This window comes from Barbus barbus (assembly GCF_936440315.1).
Source record: "Barbus barbus genome assembly, chromosome: 7".
Classification (NCBI taxonomy): domain Eukaryota; kingdom Metazoa; phylum Chordata; class Actinopteri; order Cypriniformes; family Cyprinidae; genus Barbus; species Barbus barbus.
This window is the reverse complement of record NC_136735.1, coordinates 19791663-19815222: the sequence shown is the minus strand read 5'-3', so window position 1 is coordinate 19815222 and position 23560 is coordinate 19791663. Positions and strand designations below refer to the sequence as shown.

General features: G+C 35.8%; 1 protein-coding gene across 1 annotated transcript; it reads left to right on the top strand.

Moving 5' to 3' along the window:
• The first annotated feature begins 4266 nt into the window (after positions 1 to 4266).
• LOC306872655 (transmembrane 9 superfamily member 2) lies at positions 4267 to 21581 on the top strand. Its single transcript, XM_079421323.1, has 17 exons — positions 4267 to 4602; positions 5718 to 5785; positions 7701 to 7794; positions 8696 to 8823; positions 8911 to 9040; positions 9129 to 9253; positions 9428 to 9539; positions 11189 to 11268; positions 12399 to 12507; positions 16302 to 16434; positions 17401 to 17520; positions 18531 to 18588; positions 18758 to 18917; positions 19030 to 19181; positions 19315 to 19426; positions 19564 to 19735; positions 20436 to 21581. Exons 1-17 carry the CDS (start codon positions 4447 to 4449, stop codon positions 20501 to 20503), a joined length of 1977 nt encoding a protein of 658 aa, XP_079277449.1. The 5' UTR covers positions 4267 to 4446; the 3' UTR covers positions 20504 to 21581.
• Positions 21582 to 23560: the final 1979 nt, after the last annotated feature.

Genomic DNA, 23560 nt, shown 5'->3' with positions numbered 1-23560 from the left:
TTGCCTCTTTTTTCACAGACAAAACTAGAACAATCAGTAACCAGTTCTCAACTCCACAGGACCTCCAATCAACCACATCCACTGCTCCAACTCCCATCTTCTCCTTCTGTCCCCTCACCGAGGCAGAAGTATCCAAACTTCTCCTCTCCAGCCATCCTACAACATGTCCTCTCGACCCAATCCCCTCACACCTTCTCCAAACAATCTCTCCCACACTCTTACCGGCACTCACACACATTATCAACACATCTCTCCTCACAGGCATCTTCCCCACAGCATTCAAGCAGGCTCGGGTAACCCCACTGATCAAAAAACCTACATTAAACACTTCTGTTTTAGAAAACTACAGACCTGTCTCTCTACTTCCATTCGTAGGGAAAACACTCGAACGAGCTGTCTTCAACCAGCTCTCACGGTTTCTTTCACAGTACAACAAACTGGATGCTAAACAGTCAGGTTTCAGGAGTGGCCATTCAACAGAGACTGCGCTACTCTGTCACTGAAGCCCTGCGAACTGCAAAGGCTAATTCCAAATCATCAGTCCTCATTCTGCTGGATCTTTCTGCTGCTTTTGACACTGTCAATCACGACTGATCTTCAACGAGCCCAAAAGAGCGCATGTTACACCTCTCTTCATCTCCTTGCACTGGCTACCAGTGGCAGCTCGCATCAAGTTCAAGACACTGATGCTTGCATACAGAACGACCACAGGCTCAGCACCCTCCTACTTCCACTCACTATTACGAACCTACATCCCCTCCTGAGGTCTGAGATCTGCTAGTGAGCAACGCCTTGTGGTACCATCACAGAGAAGCTCAAAATCACTCTCCAGAACATTCTCGTTCACCATTCCTGGCTGGTGGAATAATCTTCCCACCCCTATCCGGAACGCTGGATCCCTGGCAATCTTCAAGCAACATCTGAAAACTCATCTCTTTCAGCAGTACTTGACTTCATCCTAAACTCAAAAAAAAAAAAACTCACTCTTTCCCTCTCTTTCTCTCCCTCCCTTACTAGCTTGTACTTATTTGAACAATGACTGAGACTTGGTGTTACGAGCACTTCCTCTGTCTGATTGCCTCTTCAAGATGAATCGCTTTTTGTATTCCCCAATTGTAAGTCGCTTTGGATAAAAGCGTCTGCCAAATGACTAAATATAACTGTATTACATCCATACTATGTGTAAATAAAACAATTCTAAAAATCAATTTTAGGTTTACAATAGTAGAAAACATGCAAGTGGGATTATTAAAATATTGGTTACATTTCAAATAGGAGCCAAATGAGAGATTCAAATAGTTTTAATTGGGGGTACATTTTGTGTCTCCTAGATAAACCTTTTATTATTTTTCAAAAACAAAAAATTTATTGAAACAGTTTTGAATAATTACACAAATTATATCAAGCTATCACTAAAAATAATATTTGTGTATTTAGGAACATTTTTGTCTTGAAAATATTAAATTAAAGACTCCCTCTATACCTATTTTTGACTGTCTATGCCGCCTGAATCATACATTCAGCTTCAATTATCATGAAATAATTACGTCTAATTTTAATCTTTTTTTTGTGTGATTACTCTACTAATTTATGTAAACAGTTGCATAATACATCTATTTTCTGTATTATTTGTAATTTTAGTAATTAAAAAATACATTTTGTGTATGTCCCTACGTTCTGGTCAACTCTGTTATAAAAAGGCATAATCTTTAAAGCACTGATAGAAAAAGCATGTGACTTGCTCCAAGTGATGTCACTTCCTCTGGTGGGAAAATCTGAAAGGCACTGAGGTATGTCATTATTCCTCTCTCATTAATTTGTACAAAATGTTTAGGATACACCAATAGTAGATTAAATATTTGTCAAATCTGTTATTGTGATATTTCAGTGAATCTCTCATTCACTTTTTTTAAAAACAATATGATGAAAATGCATAAATTTCTGTTTTAGACATGCCATGTGGTATCTGGTTTGAGGTTAGCATCTTGAGCTAAAGCACAAAATGGAGGAAAATGTCAACTCTGTTATTGTCAACTCTGTTAGTGGTCTAAAAAGTTTAATGATAACAGAGTTGACAATGATTAACAGAGTCAAATGTTCCCTATCACATTTAAGCGCTTTGTATTATTTTACTAATATGGATTCATTTTACTGTAAATTATACATTTGTTGTTGTATATCATTCCAGGTTAAGGAAAAAAAAAGATAGGTAAATGAAGCTGTCAGCAGTAGAAAGGCAGCGGCAATACAGGGCACGGCGAGATGCCGACCCTGTAAGGCAGGCAGAAAATTTGAGAAAGGACAGAAAAAGATGGCACAAAAGGAAAAATGCAGGGCAGACAAATGACGTGTCTGATCTGTGTGAAAGGGAGAAAAGGTACAAGCGCAGGTGGAGAGAGGCACAGCAGAGGTGCAGAGCAAAAAGGCTGAGACTTGTAGAGATGGCACCACCACAAAGTCCTGAACCACAGATATCCAGATAACATTAGGTCCAAGAGTAGAATTTTATTTAGGTTATGTAGACACATGCAGATTGAGGAAAGTTAAGTTCTGTGATAGGACTGTCAACATAATAACTGAACTGTTTCCTCCAAGATGTTGTGTCTTGAAGGTATACTCCATAATTTAGCATGGTCTGTTTACACATTTTAATTAATAGTGCACTGTGCAACCCACCATTCTCACCCCACCATTACTTAAAGGGTTACTCCACCCCAGAATGAAAATGTTGTCATTATTCACTTACCTCTATGTCGTTCCAGACCCGCTGGAGCTTCGTTCGTCCTCGGAAAACAATCTAAGATATTTTAGATGAAATCATTGACTACCTGTTAAATAACACTGTCAAGGTCCAGAAAAGTAGTAAAGACATCGTCACAATACTCTATCCTGGATTTCATCTAAAATATCTTAAATTGTGTTCAGAAGACAAACAAAGCTTTTACGGGTTTGGAACGACATGGGGGTAAGTGATTAATGCCAAAATTTGCATTTTGGGGTGGAGTAACCCTTTTAAAGACAAGCCTGTTTTGTTCTAATGCTTATAAATACAAATGTAAACATATGGCTTACAAGTAAATCTAAAATTCTAGCAAATTGCTATTTCTTAGGTTCAACAGTGCAGATTTAAATACTAAATATCAAAATATGAATTGAAATAGGCTACTTAAAATTTTTATTAATTAATGAATTAAAAATTTTTCAGACAAAGGCAGTCAAGAACGAAGAAAAATAAAATGGGAAAACTCCAAATTATACAGAGAAATTGAAGATTTTGCTGAAAAAGAAAACTACTGTCCGAAAATACCAGGAACGCCTCCAGAGACTGACGTGTGTGTCTGAATCCCCTCGATCAAAAACACGGAAGCAGTTGGGAAGACATAAAGTCCCTGCAGAGATTCAAAAATCCCTCGTTTCATAATGCAGAAATAAACAGACATATGGGCAGAAATTGCCAATAATTGATGTGCATGCCCAGATTGAGAGCAGCTGTTGAATTTTATTTTCCAGACACATGCAGTTAATTTTCAAGTTCATGAAAGATCTGTAATTTGTATTTGTTAAGATTAAATGGTTGTTTTTACATTTAAAATGGCTTCAAAAGTTTCAGAGTGTGACAGAAAACGTTGTTGTTTTTGGACTTATAACTATGGGTGGTCAACTCTGTTATTGATATCAACTGTTACCATCAGTGTCAGCTCTGTTTGTTTAAGATTTTGCTTTAAAAATATAATTATATGTGTTCTATTGTTAATTTTTATTAGAAGCTGATTAGCCTAAATAGTTTTTACTACATGAAATGTTGTAGAATTTCAGTCATTTTTAAAGCTATTTTTAGAGAAAATGCACAATATCTTGGCAACTTTTCAGTTAAAGGTGTTGATATTTTTTACTCTAAGCCTGATAAATTTGACTTTTTGTTTTAAAGTTGAATTAATTGATGAAAAGACAGAAGTTATCTTAGTGTAGAGAGTGTTTTAAATTGTCACATTTGTTAACTATATATATATTTGACCCAGTTTGTCTATAACAGAGTTGACATTTTTCTGTTCGTACTTTGATTTTCAGAATAATTTTTTAAAAATCTTACAAGTTTAAGATCAGCAAATATTGAAAATATTAAATTTGAAGTGTGTTCTATGAAAATAAAAAAGTTTAACAAAAAGAAAATCCTATTTTTTGTCTTTTTCTATTTGAAATGTACCCGCAATTCTAGAATGACTACATGCTGTGTTTTCCATTGTCTTCTGCTTTGAAGTCCACCTCAATCCCATCATGCTATTCGCGACGGGTGACGTGTCTGAGGAGTCGGATGCTGCTACGCAGGCAGTAGTTTCGCTAGCGCTTGTGTTTAGAGATCACCAATGCCTGAATTTTGACACTCATATCTACATTTCACGCATGTAAATACATCTACCGAATCCTTAACTAGTCGGTCGAGGCAAAATGGTCATGTTCCACCGAGTCCGTGTTGTATTTCTGTTGCTTTTTGTGTGCGGGTCGTTGCGGGACGCGTTGAGTTTCTATCTTCCAGGTCTGGCCCCGGTTAGCTTCTGTGAGAAAGAAGAGGGCGACAAAAACAGCGAAGTACCAGACTGCAAGGTAAATGTTCATATTTATGCGTGTAATAATTTCATTAAAATGTACAAGATGTGTCGTGTTTCTGTGTAACGGGGTCTCTGTGCTGCGTGATGCTAGCTCGAAATGCTATTGCTGGGTGTCAGTTGTGGAAACGCCGATACCTTGATAAAGATAACAGCTAACTAAACCTGCTAATCTCAAACTCTGTATCTCCATAAAACTGACTTTCGCAGGTCTGTGAACCTGCAAGTGAAGATGTTCTACTCATTAACGTGTCACTCAGTCTGGACCTTGACTGTAAAGGAATAACTTGATTCACTTAAAAATAAAACAATTTATTAATTTGCTCAACCGACGTTGCTCCAAAACTGCGTTTGTTATACAGGAGACGTTCGGGACTGACAGCTTCAGACCTAATTCAATTTTCAATGTAATGTTACCGAGATAAAGCAGCGAGGTAATTAAAAATACCTTCATATGCATGGTTATGAATAAAAGTGGTTCTCGAATGAATTGGATAAATCCCTTGACTAGTTCAAAATGATGTCATATATGATGTTTAATATGATCTGTTTATGTCTATACCTGAGGGGATAGCGGGTAGTTGGTGCCACGTCCATATGTAAACTGGTTCAACAGGTGTGACATGTTTTCCCTTTTATTTCCAGATTCTCAGGTGGGGGGTGGAACATTATACTCCGTTAACAAGCATGCTTAAGTTAATACTCAAATTTGTGTACTACAGTATCATATGTAGAACAATACACTTGATTACTTCATGAAACTGGCAAATTTCTTACTACCGTCATCTTTAAGAGAATTTCTGACATCTTTTTGCTCAGTTTAAAAATATACTATCCTGTATTTAAAAAAAAATGTTTTTACAATAGTAACAATAACTGTAGTAACTATGACATTTTTGTTGGGGACTCTGGATTACTTTGTAATCACTTTTCTAAGCCATTTGTTGTAATCATTTATAAAGTTTTTTTTTTTTTTTTTTTTTTTTTTTTTTTTTTTTTTATATGCCCTCACATGAGTAATTATAAACTTTAAAGAGTGACACTTTTACAGAAAGATGGGATTACTGGACATTTCAACATTGCCATAACCTTTGATGCTTCTCTTTTTGACAGTCAACAATTGAGCTGTTTGTGAACAGGCTGGATTCTGTGGAGTCTGTTTTGCCCTATGAATACACAGCGTGAGTATAAATTATACTGTAATATTTATTAATACTGTTAATTTCATAACTACTATTAACGATAACTACTAATTTATTTTAGTTTTGGCAATTTTGTTATATGCCTTTGTCATTTTTATTCGTTTTTTATTTTTATATTTCTTTAAAACAAATCTATTTGGGTTTATTTTTATTGTGGTTTTAGCAGTTCGACGTGTTTTATTTAATTTAGTAGCCATAGCAAAGTTTCTCATTTGTTTGTTTTTTAAAAGTATTATTTGTTTCTCATTTCCTCATTTATTTTTTGTATTTTGAGATTTACATTTAGTATAAATATTTAATTTTTGTTTCCGCTTCATTTCAGTTACCAAAAACAACTTTTAATTGTTTGAGTTTTAGTTAGTGATATCAACACTGTAATGGACAATGCTGAAGAAATTGCACTTTTAACATGGTTTTGCTCAAGATATTGCTATGATTTTCGCATGGTTAACTAGTTTTGCTTTTGTAACTCTTCGAGGGAAAACCTGAAGAGGATGAAATGTAACGAGGGCGTCGCAGATGCACTAGAGAGACGTTGGAGAGGGAGGGAGGAAAGTTTGAATGTAGAGACTTGTGTTCAGACGGTCTGCACACTGAGGAGGGAGTGCCGTTATGTTAACACAGAGGCCTTTCAGTAACACCACCCGCTGTATAATCGAATGGAGGCAGGAATGTCTTACTCTTCCTTACAAGACATTCAATATGATATAAGCTTTGCATTATTAATCTGCCTTGCGTGTGCTCAAGCTCCCAAGGGTGTTCTATCTGAATTAACATGAGTACACATGGCAGTTTTCTTTTAATAATGACCTGTTTGGTTAGCTGTAGGTCTAACCAAATGGATAAATGTATTGTGTGTGTATAAGGAATAATGTGCTGTTGGTTAATCATTATCACGAAATCAGTCCTCTTTGTGTCTCCTTCCGGTTCCTTGTTCTTCAGAGCTTGTTTTAATTGGTGACTTCTGAGCTTCCAGGGTACAAAAAAAAAAAACATTGAGAAAATCACCTTTAAAGTTGTCCAAATGAAGTTCTTAGCAAAGCATGTTACTAATCAAAAAAATTTGAATAGTTTTGATATATTTAAAAATAAAAAGTAAAAAGTTGAGATTTATGGTAGGAAATTTACAAAATACCTTCATGGAACATGATCTTTACTTTATATCCAGATGCAGATTTTGGCATAAAAGAAAATGCATCATTTTGACCCATACAATGTATTTTGTTGGATATTGCTACAAATATACCCGTGCTACTTATGACTAGTTTTATGGTCCAGGGTAACAAATGTGGATAACCAAATGGTTTTGGTTGCCATTGACTCCTATTGTATGTAAAAAGGAATCCTGTTGAAACATTTCTCAAAATATCTACTTTTATGTTCCACAGAATAAATAATTGTAATTTTTGGATGAACTATCCTTTTAAGACTGAATTCTGAGGCTTCAAAATCAAGGTTTGTAGACGTATGTAAGAATATACTCTCAGAGAAGCTCTGGAGAGGTTACAGAAGCCTCTTTGCTGCAAACTGTACACTTCCTATTATTTTAGAGTGATACAAGAAAACCCTCTGTAGTCCATGAATGTTTGTTGTTTGTTTAATGTTTGGGTTAATAAGTTAAATTATTAACTGTTAACCTGTTTAGTTAATTAGTTAACCTGTGCATACTTTTAACCCCCCCACACACACACACCCAGTAGTCAACTGTATTAAGAATAGGCCGATCAGATATTGACCATATTTTTCACTCAATTTAAACATTTAATCGTGTCACCTGATAAATGATTAAACAAGAAACCTGTATTTGAAGTGCTGTTTTGATTATTGAGCTAAGCTTTTTGATGATTATTTTTGATTGTTTCTGATTATTACTTGTTTATTTTTATTCTTTCAGGTTTGATTTTTGTGCTGATCAGTCTGAGAAGCGTCCATCTGAGAACTTGGGTCAGGTGCTGTTTGGAGAAAGAATCGAGCCATCACCGTACAAGGTATATTACACAATGTTCTTGTAGCTCAGAGCCTGGCACTAGCAATGCCAAGGCCGTGGGCTGATAAAGTGAGTGCAACATAAATAATGTGAACACACATTATTATTGGGGTTAATATAATTTGTGTGGAGTCTGTAGACTGCAGTGAAAAAAAAAAAGTTGCGATTGTCTTCCAAAAAGGACAAATCATGAAAGCTTGCAACAGCCCAATTCTTTTGTGTTCTAAGTGCAAAAATATGATTATTACTGTATACACAAAGCATGGCAAGACTTCACCAGTGAAGAAGAGTAGTCAGTGAAAACAAAGGTGTCCGAACAACACAGAACTACTGCAAACAGCAAACCTTGGTATTCACCTTGAAGACCCTGTTTCCACAACAACTGTTGACCAAGAACTTCACAAAGCCAACATCCATGAAAGAGCTGCAAATGATAAAACTTTAATCACAGACACAAATGCTAAAATGCCAGAAATTTGGTGTAATGCTCATAAAACCTGAATAGTTTAAATATATAATGTGAACTTCAATCTCTGCCCAGGCCAGCCAAATCACTTGAATATTATCAAACCACAGTCGGCAGTTTTGCAGAGAAGAGTGAGAAGCAAATTGCCTCCTGTTTCTGAAACAACTGAAACAAATCTCTGAAACAACTGTTCTACTAGACATCATTCATCCATACATTCAAAAGTTGTATGAATCTATTTTAAGAAGGATGGAAGCTATATTAAATGCAAATGGGGCTAATACGCCTTAATAATTAAATATTACCTATTTCCCATGTTCACATTATCACCTTGGATAAAAGCCACTATCATATGCAGCCTCTGACTTTGTGATTATTGAAATGTTCTTTTTATTATAGCATTTTATTCTGTAATCTGAGTTTGTTTTTCTTCTAGTTTTCCTTCAAGAAGAATTTGGAGTGCCAAAGTGTCTGTCCTAAAACTTACAACACAGAGAAAGCAGAGGATAAGGCCAAGCTGGAATTTCTCAAGAAGGGAATGCTCCTCAATTACCAACATCACTGGTGAGGCAGTCGCTCAGTTATCTCTCTGTGCTGTAACACAGCACTACAACGAAGCATAGCTTCTCATCACTTATTTGACTCTCTCAGGATTGTCGATAATATGCCGGTGACCTGGTGTTACGATGTGGAGGACAATCAGAAGTTCTGTAATCCAGGCTTCCCCATTGGTTGCTATGTCACAGATACAGGACGGGCCAAAGATGCCTGTGTGGTCAATGTGAGTAACACTTGCCAGACTTTTCATAAGCCTTATGATTGTTCTGTTTAATGCAAATTGTTCACGCAGTGGTTTCATTTTCATGTAGGCTGACTTCAATGACAAAGACACCTTCTACATCTTCAACCATGTGGACATCACCATTTTCTACCACGTGGTGGAGAACGAGGCTGCTGGTGCCAGACTGGTTGCTGCTAAATTAGAGCCCAAAAGGTATTTGAGGCTCTTCTAACCAATAATAAGGCAGCAGAGAAGGGTGCAATTTAGCCAATTAAGATCTAACAAAAAACAACAATATATTTAAATGTTTAATTGTCAAATTAAGCATGACGATAGGATATTGGATTTAATAAGTAAATATGGACTGTTTCTTGTCTCTTTGTAAAGCTATAAACACACCAACTTGGAGAAACCAGACTGCACAGGACCTCCCATGAGTCTGGGCAACAAGTTCAGTGGAGAAATCAAGATTCCCTACACTTACTCCGTCAAGTTTGTGGTCAGTGATTAAGATGCTTACATTTCAGCCTTAAAGGGTTTGTTTACCTTAAAATGAACATTCTGTCATTTACTCATCCACGTCATTCCAAACCCATTAGACTTTCATTCATTTTTGGAACAGAAATTAAGACATTTCTAATGATCTCTCATCATTTCTGTGAAATCATCTTTTTATTCTTTTGAAAGTCTAGCCAATCAACATTCCCAAGCTTCAAAAAGTACATAAAGACATAGTAAAAGTAGTCCATGAAAATCAAGCCATTTAAAACAAGTTTTGTGAACGGAGACACTCACAGATTTTAATTTAGAATTTAATATTTGGATATAAACACTGTGAACTGCACATATATAGAGCACATAAGCGCAATCGTGTGTGATTGTCTGACAAGTAAGAAACAATAGCAGAATGAATTATAGAAAAACAACTATGGGGACGATTCAGATTCTGCTGTAAAGCAGCTCTAAAAGACAATAGTGTCATTCTTCAGCTTCAGTCAGTTGAGTGTTGGTTCTGCACAAGGAATCATATTTTAATCGTTATCTCGATTTCTGCTTCTCTTGATTTATTAAGCGTATTGTTTGCTGATATTTGCCCACTGCTTTTTTGATCCTGAAAACGTTTCATTTTCATGTTTAAAATACCTTCATTTATGTACTGAAGATCAACGAAAGACAAATTGAACAGAATTTACATTTTTGGGTGAATTTACACTTCTTTAAACTGAATCAAAGTGTCTTCCATCATTTTATAGAAGTTTAGGTAACACTATACAATAAGGTGTTGTTTGGTAACATTAGTTAACGTATTAACTAACATGAACAAACAATGAACAATGCATTTATTAAATTATTTATTAATCTTTGCTAATGTTAGTTAATGAAAATACAGTTGTTCATTATTTATTCATGTTAGTTCACAGTGCATTAATGTTAACAAACACAACTTGTGATTTTAATAATGCATTAGTAAATGCTGAAATGAACATTAACTAAGATTAATAAAGGCTGTAGAAGTATTGTTCATTCTTAGTTCATGTTTACTAATGTTTTTAACTAATGAACCTTATTGTAAAGTGTTACCGATGTTTATATACATAAATGATTTGCATATCTCTTCCTCTTCATTCGTGTTGTTCTGTGTTTTTCCACAAGGAGGTGTACTGGTATCATGCCACATGTTTTCTGTAAAGCAGGGGTTTCCTGCAGGGGATCAATTATTGTCTAATAAATATAACTCTAAATAAATAAAAATATAAATATAACTTTTTGTGAAATATCCAAAATTCAGTATTACATGAATTCAACCAAAGCTAAAGTTCAGATAAAAGTGTCATTGTTAATCTCATACTAGATGAATGAAAAATAAAATGGTCATTACATTTAAAATGATCATTTGAAAGACTTTGCAATCTACTCATCATAAGAAACCATGTAATTGTTCATTTGGGTTTATATGCATGTTGTTATAGACCAGGCCTACAATGCATGAATCAATTTAATATAATATGCAAGTGCCCGTGCTCTATCCCTCTATTAACCAAGGGCTTATTTTATTCTGTAGGAGATTGTAGACCCCTCCTGTAAAGCGATCAGTATTTCCGCAGAGCTCTTGGTTTTTGTGTATAACTGCTGGTTTGGTGTTTGCAGGAGGAAAAAAAGATTCGCTGGGCCTCTAGATGGGATTATATTCTTGAGTCTATGCCACACACCAACATTCAGTGGTTTAGGTGAGGGCACCTATCACACACATATGACCCTGTCCCAAATGAAACACTCAAAGTAGGCATGCGTTCTCGTAAACTTATCTTATGTGTTTGCGGTGCACTATACATGCATCCTTTGCAAAGCCCACATTGTTTTGGGCTTTACAGCAAACTAAAGTATGACCCATGTGAAGTCCATAAATGAAAATAAATAAATCTCTTCCAAAAATATTTTAAATCCATGTATTCCATGAATGGATACCATAGCTTCTAACAACACTATATGAGCTAGCGGCGCCATCTAGTGGCTGTCTACAGAACACCCTCAGACACGGTCCAAAATCACTTCACAAGCTAGTAAGTATTTGAGTAAAACGAGTAAAAATTTGAGTTGGCATGTATATGTAACTCTGATGGTTACCAGCTGGCCAATAACTGACCATCGTTGCAAAGTTATGCATGACTCCGTGTTCATTTACACGTGAGTAGCTCATGATCCAGTGTGTTCAGTGTCTTGGAACATGCATTCTAAAATGCAACATGCCAACCATCTTCCCAAATTTGTAACGAGGAACATTTATAAATATGTTGTCAACAAAGGAGAAGCTTTAAGGTCTCCCAGTGGATTCCTGCCAAATACAAAAAAAGACTGATTTATATTAATCAGTAATATTCCTGTTATGTAAAATTAATTTGTTGTTGTTATTCTTATTAAATATTCATTTTCTATAGTTTTTTTATTTTAATTATATAGTACTGTATGAAGTACTAGAAGTGTAAAAGTAAATAGTATTATTGCTGTAGTAATGTTTCTTTATTGTTTTTAGTTATTAAAATGTAAATATAACTATACATTGAATAATAATAATAATAATTGTTATACTAATTTTTAATTTACAGTACAATAGTTTTATTACAATTTAATACAGGAATATATTTATCTTGGTAAATTTTTATAATTTAAATAATAAAACAAAAGTCTTTTTTATATTAATAATAATAATAATATTGATGATGATGATTGATAATCACCAAAGTTGGACTGCAGGGACTGAGAGTGTCATTTGGCCCAGGGTCCATATCCTAATAAACCCATGATGTATTTTAGCAAATGTTCTAATGTTTAGCTAAGATGTTTTGTTTTCTGCCACCAGTATCATGAACTCTTTGGTCATCGTACTCTTCCTTTCGGGGATGGTTGCTATGATTATGCTCCGAACGCTGCATAAAGACATCGCCAGATACAACCAGATGGACTCTGTGGTGAGTTCAGCTTAACTGTCACATGTCACTGTCTGATATATGTGATTAGTCCCCTCTTATGACCTTATATTACATCTGTGTTTTTTTTTTTTTTTTTTTGTACAGCCAAGTTTTGTCTGCCACATAAAAGACCATTTTTATGTTTGTATAAAAGTATAGCAGTGTTTGCTTCGTAAGATAACGAGCGTATCTTATAGAATGTGTGTTAATGCACTTTATTCCATGGTCTGTCTGAATACTCTTCTGATTGGCTGGCAGGTTTTGATTAAATTAGTTTAACTGCACAGGTAGTTCCAGGTCAGTTTAATCACCGTTCCATATTAATTAGTGATCGACCGATATTGATTTTTTTATTACCGATACCAATTATTTGCATGTTTATGTGCCCGATAACCGATATGCAGAACCGATATTTATTTACGGTTATAAAGTAAATAAATGACTGCGTGAAGTAAGTCCATACTTCACTTTGGTTTTTCCTCCTTTCAGTCATCTTAACAAAAAATGTTTTGAGAATTAGCAGTCTTTCATGCAGGGCTCTAGACTCATTCTTCCCACTGATCTCACTTTTGCACACGAGCACATAATTTGGTTGCAATTAGTTTTTTGTTTTTGCTACAACATTTGATTAATCAATGCATGCTGATGAACTTTTATCATAGTTTATAGTTATATGGTAACGAAAGTTTTCAACATTCAACTCGTTCTTTTTCATCTGTATTATTTGTGATTTAAATTTTGTGAACAGGAATTCCTTTTTTCGTGTGCTTTTTACTTTCAAATTTGCGATCTTGGTGTCACATTTTACAAGAACAGATCATTGTCTGTTTTGCTTATATCTATACACCTTTAACTTTTTAAGACTAAAACAAAAGATGGATTCATTGTTGTTCTTAATTAAAAAGCGCAACAACAATAAAACAGTACGTTGACAATGACAAACTCTTACATAACATTTATCAACAAAAACGAATAAGACGAGGCATGGCATAGGACACACCACATGCTGTACTATATATTACAGAATATTTAGCAAACTCTGAGGAAGCAAATAAATATTAATATATATATTTTTTTAATTAAGGAAAGCCTCCATAGCATAACCTGAGGTAAACAGCAAAGATAACAAGCTTCTCAAAACGAAAACAAAAAGAAAAGTAAAACTAAACTGGCTGTAGCTGACAGGACTTGCATGTTTTTTCTACAAGAATACCACCACGTTCACCTTCTCTGGTTTAAGAAGCGGTCTTTTACTTTAGTTTGAAAACAAATACATCCGTTGCACTCCATCCGTGACGCGCACCTTCACGCTCGTGCTGACGCGGCGAGTATAAACCAGGCTCTACCCTTGAAGCGCTCGTGCTGAAAGCACCTCTCATCATGTGATCAGTGAAATCTGACTCCTGCTATAATGTGCTGCGGCTGGCAGCGCGCGCTGTATGAAGCAGACGCTTTGGAGTAGCGCAGACCTGGCACTCGTACAAATGCGACTACGTCAAATTTTAACTCGCAAACAATTACCATTTTGGTCGCAGTCTAGAGCCCTGTCATGTTCAATTTAATCTTCGTATTACAACAATAAAAAACATTTTATTTATAAAAAGCTTTAGCAGCAACACTAATATTAGCAGTAAGCAAAATGAACATAGAAAGTCTAATGTTTTCAAATGGAGAAAATAAAGGAAAGGAGTCATATCAACTTCATTCAGTTTTATTAGGTTTATAAGCTGTTTAATAGGATAAAGAGTAAAGAATAATTCACTGGATAATGTTAATACACGGAATAATATTCTCTGGAATATTGTAATATAACAAGCATTGTATTTTATTGCATTTCTCAACTGGCATGCTCTAAATTATGCTGCTGACAGCGCGGTTTATATGCCTTTACACAGAACTATAGGCTACTCAAACTGCGATCGATCGCGGAGATAATAAATAATTCATTTCCATAGAGTTGTATTAATTTAGATGTTTATAAACGAAATAATGGTTATATAGTAAGTGTCAATACAATTTAGGGTGCTTCAAAAAAGTGAATCTTGTTAAAAGTTACATGCGGTGGCCGTGCTGAGCATTTCTTGAGCATCAACCGCTGAGTGAACTGCAATATGAAAGCGGCTTCACGAGACTAATGATGAGCATATAGACAACAGAGAGAGAATTACATTCAATGCTTTTCTTTCCAACATGCAATCATTCATGGCTGTATTATTTAATTCAGGCAAAGTTACGTCTTTATTGGGAGAGGACTTGACGGATTATCTATGTGACTCCGACTTCACGAGACTAATAGACCACAGAAAGAATTAAATTCAGCGCTTTTATTTCCACCATGTGCTAATTCATGGCTGTGTTATTTCAGGCGAAGTTATAGCCTATCTTTATAGGGACAGGGCTTGACAGAGTATCTTATTTATCATATTTCTTAGAGCCAAGTTGCATTTAAACTATATATCAGGCATTTATGTAATGCATCTAATTTGTGCATTAATGCCTGTAATATTAAATAGTTTACTAACTACAGCAAATCAAGTACCTGCACGCCGTTGCTGTCTAGTCTCCCCTCAGATGCGCTGCAATTGCGATCCTGTGCGCAATTCTGAAAACGTCCACAGTGTTTATCGGGGAATCCGATATTACAAAACCGATATTCGATTATGGAAAAATGCTTAAATATCGGGAAAAATATCGGTAAATCGATATATCGGTCGATCTCTAATATTAATGCACTGCTTTAATTGATGTACACTAACCAACACACATCACTCACACACACACACGGAGAGAAAGAGAGAGCGAGGGGTCAGAGATCGCAGATTGTGCTGCACACACACAAACTTGTTGTCAACGCTTCCCCGTGATTTTTATTACTAAAATAAAAAATAGATACTAGATCACTACATTATATTCCCCAGCAACGAGGTGAAAAAATAGCTGTTTTTGATGTAGCCTAACATTAATTGTTTGTAGAGAGAGACACGCAGACGCAGCAAGCAGGTACACACAACTGTCATCTCTTTCTCTCAATCGACAATTAATTGAAATGCATGCTGTAATTCATTCAAATAAATGTGGTCTTACTGCTCTATTTCATCTGTGTCTGATTTGAAGCTGGCAGAATGCTAGCACTAACGAGCCTTAACTGACCGTCATTTTTACCCTTCCGGTCAAATATTGCACTGCAAAGAGCAATACAAGTTTTGACTTGTCTATAACTTGGCAAATGACCATGGAATAAGCGGGATAATCAACGGCTAGCCATGCATTAAAGGATGTTAATGTACTTCGCGTCGAGCGGTTCTTTGCCTCCACGGCTAGCCGTTAATTTTCCCTTACGTATGTCACTTATGTTTGTGGTCTGGATTGTCTACTGCCAACAATGAGGGTCACACTGATGAGGAGAGACAAGTGCACACACATCTGCCTTCACCCTTGATATGAGTCATCCTAAATACACACTTCACATTCAGATCTCTTTATAAATCATATATTTGGTCCCTCCCATCCGGGGTTAGAGGTCAGACAGGGTCAGGCGTGATACACGCATCTGTTGCTTTTACGTGTTCTCTCTTTCCTGTGTTTCACCGTGGCCCCTCCCCCTTCCTCACACATCATACTCATTAAGGACAGAGCAAGAGTGACACAGTGTGTCATTGGTCTGAGCAGCAGCCGGCATCTTTCTTTTGATCTGTTAGCTGTAATTGGGCTGTAGACCCAAACCCACGCCTGAACGGGGTTCCGTTAGCTCCTGCTATTGTTAAAGCCTCGCTTTCCCACTCCATCTTTTCCAGGAGGATGCCCAGGAGGAATTTGGCTGGAAGCTTGTTCACGGCGATGTCTTCAGGCCTCCCAGGAAAGGCATGCTGTTGTCTGTGTTCCTGGGCTCTGGAACTCAGATCTTCATCATGACGTTTGTTACTCTCTGTAAGTTTACTGAGCAATAGAAGAAAATTCAAGCCCTGATTGATAGAAGACCAGTACCAGATCAAAACATAGTTTTCTTAGTTTGCTTTAGAAATTTGTCTTTAGCATAAAAAAAGTGTCAAATATGTACAATATCATTGTAAATGGGTCAGTAAAATTGTATTTATTTATTTTTAAAGAACGCAGTACATTTATTTAGCAAGAAGACATTAATTTGATCAAAAGTGATGGTAAACAATATATTTTTTTAATGTTCTTTGATCAAATAATATTAAAAAAATGGAATTGGTATTCTTGGTATTCAGAAATACTATTATGCAGCACAAGTGTTTTAGACATTGATGACAATAAGGAAAGTCTTGAGCAGCAAATTAGCATATTAGAAAGATTTCTGAAGGATCATTTTACACTGGAGATTGCTGAAAATTCAGCTTCAAATTACTTGCACAGAAATTCACATAGAAAATGTTATTTCTAAAAGATATTTCACAATATTACTGTTTTTATTGTATATTTAATTTTAAAAATGTATCATTGGTATAAAATAGAAGAGACCTTTCAACAGAAAAAAATTTGTAGTGAAAATTAGACACATACATATTTAAAAAGCAGGCATTAAAACAACTATTTAAAAATAGCAGTGTATAAACAAATAAGTGTCGTGTGACATTGTTGAGAGAAAAATGTTGAGAATAAAAAAAAAAATCAAGACATCTTGTTATGAAATGTACTGAAACCAATGTAGTCAGATTTTTGGACAAATTATGATAAATGTAAAAAAAGTTACCAAAAATATTACTATTTTTACTTTTTGATTGCTGAGACGATGTTTGATGCTGTACAGTTTTGCATTTGCTACATCTAAAATACGATGTGAAGGATTTTGAGTTTTTGATTTTTACATTTTGTCAAATTCTGAATTCATGCAATCCTGAACATGACAACATGTCCTGCCCCCCCCCATAGTTTTTGCCTGTTTGGGTTTCCTGTCACCTGCCAATCGTGGGGCTCTGATGACGTGTGCAGTGGTGCTGTGGGTGCTCCTGGGTACTCCAGCTGGTTATGTGGCTGCCCGCTACTACAAATGTAAGTACACAGCAGAGGTTTGACCTTTTGATCTCTGAGCCTCCCTTCATTAGGGCTGTCTGCAGTTCGTTAGATTTAATTAGTGTCAGACGAGCCCTTTACACGAACAGGCAGGCCTATACACCCCTGCTGCTTTTTTGCTTTACTTGTCTTCTACAGCTCGTGCAGAATACAATGAGAGCTTACTCTTCTATTTACTATGATATCAGTTGTAGATCCATCTGCCGAGCTCTGCTTTAACATCGTTCATATGACAGATGTGTAATTGTCCCCTTTGACCTTCTCAGTTTTTCCTCTATGATTAGAAACTGAATCATAATGGGCATTTATGAATTTACTTTCAATCGTTACAACAGCTTGTTTTGTCCATCAACCATCTATCTTGATGCACAGGATTGTGGTAAATCCCAGGCAGCATCTCAGTGCCTCATGGCTTCTATGCTTCTCATTGCTTGGCTCACAATAGTGCAGCCATCTCACAGAATGAGTCAGAAGAGAGGACATGCATTGCAAATCCTAAGTGAGATTACCATTAGTGCTCTAAAAATCTAATAAAATAGTATGTTAAACGCAGTGTATTAAATGTGAAATAGATGGTGTACTTTTTTTAATCATCTTTGTGTGTATGCATTTTTATCTAATATTATCCACGACCTTGTGCAGTGGAAGAGGAGATTGTGACTGTTCTCTTTTGACAAACAACATAATAATGAAGAATGTGGCAGTTTTTAAGTGTTAGAATCTAGAGGTGGTAACTGAAAGAATGTTAATGAGTTTAAGGAATTCCAACAACTGCTTTGAAGTCAGTAATAAAAAAAAAAACCGCATTACAGAATAGAACTTTTTTTTTTTTTTTTTTTTAAGTATCTCATTCAAGAGGCTGATATATTGATGTATTACAACTGTATTACATTGCCTGCTTTTTCTCTTTGTGGTTTAATGTTTTTTTTTTTTTTTTTGGATCCTTGTTGAGATGTGAGGTGAACTGGTCTCTCTCTCTCTCATTCCAGCCTTCGGTGGGGAGAAGTGGAAGACCAATGTTCTGTTGACAGCATTTCTCTGTCCAGGGTGGGTAAATGAAGAAATGCATAAATTCTTTGAATTTAAATTTCATTTCATTAAGCAGTTAAATGTAACAGTTGGAAGATTTAGGCCATTTTGCACTTTGAAGTATTGTGCGTTGATGTCTAGCTTAAATATGGCTTGTTGTGAATAATACATTTACTTGCTTTTTCAGGGTGGTGTTTGCTGATTTTTTCGTAATGAATCTGATTTTGTGGGGCGAGGGTTCATCAGCTGCCATGCCCTTTGGCACTCTGGTTGCCATCCTGGCTCTGTGGTTCTGTATCTCAGTGCCCCTCACCTTTATCGGAGCATACTTCGGTTTTAAGAAGAGTGTTAGTTTTCTTTACTATCAAATTGTTTCGCAAAAGCCTTTTTTAAAACTTCTGGTGTCAAAAAATCCAGTTATCCCTGTTATATATGTGTGTAATTTTGGTTCAATTTCAGGGCATTGAACATCCTGTGCGGACCAATCAGATCCCCAGACAGATTCCAGAGCAGTCCTTCTACACCAAACCTCTTCCTGGCATTGTCATGGGTGGAATCCTGCCATTCGGCTGCATCTTCATCCAGCTGTTCTTCATCCTCAACAGCATTTGGTTAGTGCTGATGATTAACGGTTCCTATGATTCCAATGATTACAAAAGCAAATCATAATGTTTCGGTTTCGAACCCAAATGAAATCAAGCCTCTTGAAAAACACCGTTATTGTGTAAACCACTGATATTGCAGGTCTCATCAGATGTACTATATGTTTGGCTTCCTATTCCTGGTCTTCATCATCCTGGTCATCACATGCTCTGAGGCCACCATCCTCCTCTGCTACTTCCACCTGTGTGCTGAGGTAAGAGTACACACAGCAAAATCCACATTACATATACACATGTATGACAGTATGCATAGTTTGGAGAATCGTGTGTCTTTTTTTTTTCTTTTCTCACTTTTTTTCTTCATTTGTTTTGTGTGTATGCCGTCTCTCAGGACTATCACTGGCAGTGGCGCTCCTTCCTCACCAGTGGATTCACAGCGGTTTATTTCCTGGTCTATGCCATCCATTACTTCTTCTCTAAGCTGCAGATCAGTGGACTCGCCAGCACCATTCTTTACTTCGGCTACACCATGATCATGGCACTCATCTTCTTCCTCTTCACAGGTCAGTATGTGTGTAGAGTTAAGGTGCAGTCAATAACGAAACTGCAGCAAAATTTTGTGGGCAGTAGAGTTCCATTGTCAGAAGCACAGCTCACACAGAAGTCACTTTCAAACAGAAAGAAAGTAGCTTTCTGTTGGTCAATGCTGCCAGTTCATGTGACTAACTTGAAAACAAGTTAAAATCCCAATCACACAAATTCCTATTAGAATGACAAATTTCATGGAGCACTTTCAATAGACTATATTATATTATATTAGACAGATTATATTACTAAATCATGATAAATCTTGTGCTACAAGATTGGTCACTATACACTTCTAAGTATTTTTTTTGTTTTTCCATACATTTCTTTTCCCTGTATTTCAGTTGTAATTTTGAAAACATTGCTTATTTCAGACTTTTTCAATTGAAAGTGGAAGTATCAATACATTTAAATTAATAAACCAGAATTTATGAAACATTAATGATTCCAAAAAGTTCAAGAACTGTATGTTCTTTAATAAAAACAATAGTTATTATTGAGATGGATATAATGGTGGGTAAAAATGTAGGAAGTTTTGTTCCAAACATATGATGTTTGTGGACAGTCTTTGTGTGCTGTTTTGACTGCAGAAAAAACAGTAATGCTTCAGGTAATATTGTGTAGTGTTTTGGTTTCTTAATCTGGATCTCTTGTTTTTTTTTTTTTTTTTGCCTCCAGGTACAATTGGATTCTTTGCCTGCTTTTGGTTTGTCACCAAGATCTACAGCGTGGTCAAAGTGGATTAAATGAAAGCAATCTCATATGAGACTGAACTCTTCTCCGCCCAATGTGAGATCCCGTAGGGAGGGACCTGAGTGCTGTTTAACTTTATCTGTTGCCACGGCGACTCTGCTTTACACCAACAACTCTGAATCTACTAATTCCATTTACTTTGCTCTGTGTGTGTGTGTGTGTGCATTAGTAGTGCATATTCAACCTTTTGAAGAAATTGACGCATCTGCTTCTTTAGTTGGAACGGAATACAGCAAAAACACACACATTGGCCACTGCGACGAGTAATTAAGATTTGGAGTTTTCCCTTGTAAATATTACTTACTTTTTTCTTTTGTTAACATTGAAATGAATGGGTAATGCGTAAGTTACAAAGAAAACTAGCAACTTATTGAATCTTCATGGTGTCAGAAGTATGATTTTGTAAATAGCATTTTTTTCCTTAAATGCATCAAAAAAGAAACCAGAGATTAAAAATGGAAAGACTTCGTTATGAGTTGATTTAATGAGTGAGGCTGTGTGAAATTTCTTTCCATCATGTTGATATTGTAAAATTACTGCTTGCGCATTCTTGTGTATAACCAGTGGGGGGAATGTCTATTTAACTTTTTGTTTGGTCATTTTTTTCTTGTTTCCGTTCATGCCTCAATACATTGCGTGCCTCATCATCACAGGAAAATCAAGACCTCATATGGTTAAGAACAGGTTTGTGAAAATGCAAAGTTCCCCGACCATACGCAGGGGGTACTGGAGTAAAATTATTTTTTTGTGTGTGTATATATAGATGCATATATGCACGGCATTTAAACGTGTGTCCATAAACTACATTAGCTTGGTTGGCCACTCAGTTTTGATTTAAGTCTTCTCTGATTTTGAGGTAACGAGATTACAAGAAACGCATTAAAAAGAATATTAGAAATAAAACCTTGTCTCCAAAACAAAAGTTCACTTGTTTTAATGTGTGAAGTTGTTCTCTGTGTTGATAATTTACATTTTTTCCTTCAAACAATGCTTTTTGTATCTTGCTCTTCCATAATGTCAAATATGTTATTGCTAAATGAGTAATAAACGGGTAGCGATCTGTACAAGTACAACCTTGAGACCATCAGCAGAACATCGTTAACTATTTCACTTCAGAAACAGGTCAACACTTAAGAAAGTGATATTTCCAGAAATTTTGCATTTCGTAGCATATAGTTGCGATCTTTTCAGTTCAGAATTGTTTTACTGAGTGGGTCATTCCCTCAAAAGATTCTTTTAAAAACATTGTTTCAATCAGGAATGCTACTGTGTGCACTGAAATTTGTCAATCGAAACAAATGAAGTCCTAAAGCCATAATGGGTGTGAACAAAATTTCAGCGCATGCGCAGTGCGTTCAGAAAATAAGTCTTAAGAGAAAAATAGCTTTGTTTACCAATTATGTCTTGGCTTCATTGGCGAAATAAAATGGAGAAATTGTAAATACTGTGTTTAAGATAAAAGTTCTATTTTAACTGTTGCATAATAAGGAATATCACACTTTGGTGAATCACATTTCTTTCGTCCAGCACCCGGTACAGCTGCCAATAGCCATGCAGAGAACCACTGATGTAAGTCACAGAAAATGTCGAAAGTAAATAAGTTGTTTATATATATATATATATATATATATATATATATATATATATATATGTGGAAGTAAATAAGAATGCGTTAGAATGACCCGCAGGTGTCACTGTGTTCAATTAGACTCTAGAAAAAGGCACTAATTTGCTATGTATAGCCTATATAGTGTTTTTGTGTGTGTATGAACAAAAATGCAAAATATTTTGCTTGAAATTATTGAGAAGCGCATGTTTACCAATACACTTTAATGGTGCACATTCAATATAATTAATTGTTTCTTTAATCGTTGCATTTTTCTGGTGTAATATGAAAATTTGCAAGGTTAATGCTGTGTGTGTGTGTGCCTTGTTTATCTCTTCCAGATGGCTGCTTCAGTCACTCTTTTGTTGTCCTCCTTTCTTTTGGAGGAGACGAGAGTTTTATGGCTTCTGGTAATGGGTCTGGCCTATATTCCACACCTGACAAAATGGCAACCAGCTTTGAGGGAAAGACTTATCCTGCAGGAAAGGCAAGTCAGACAGTACCTTAAAATTTCTATAGTGACAGATTACACATGGCTGAATTATTCCTGTCATTTTCACTCACTTACTCTGCAGAAAATGTACATTGTTCACTTTCATACTATTATCAACACAATGAAGACTTGATGAATAATAGCCATTTCCTGGCATCATTCAGTGTTTAGCTGTGTTGAGTCATACACAAGGTTTACGGAGAACTTCACTGTTATAACTGTCTCTCAAAAACACGGCGCAGTTAACTTATTTCAGACAAAAACATTTTAATATAATTTTTTTATATGTGTGTGTTTATGTAACAAATTGTGTTTCTGAGAAAACACAATTTGTTAATTTCTTTTTCTTGATGTTTTTCTTTTTGGAAACAAATTTTCACACTGAAGAGTGAAAGCATCATCCTAAAACACTACAAGACACAGGTTAAGCCTATATTTGTAGACTGTTAATGACAAATACAGCTTACAATGAAACACTACTTCTGGCCCCGCTTTTTAAGTTGCATCTAAAACCAGTCAAATAGTTGCTCTATAGGGTACATTTATGCTTTTAAACAGTAACTATTTCCTAGTGGCCATTCGTATCTGTTTGTTTATTTCTTGCATGTTTGCCTAGAAGTTTTGTTTTGTAAAGTGTCTAAATTATTTCAGTCCATTTCCATGTTTTTCCTGTATCTTCCTTTTTTGTTGTTTGCCCAGTGTTTTGTATTGTTTACATACACACACACACACACACACACACACACACACACACACACACACACACACATATGTTTGTAGGTTTGAGGTAGTGAAGTGGCTTTATCAGCAGTCCTATATTTTTCCTTTCAAGATTCTCTGTGATCCTTCCTCTCCATCATCCTTTCTTGTTGACGTGTTTTTCTGAACAATGGCTGACTGTGGCAGTGGTTCATAAATAGTGTGGGTGGACAGCCTTTCTCTTTCAAACTC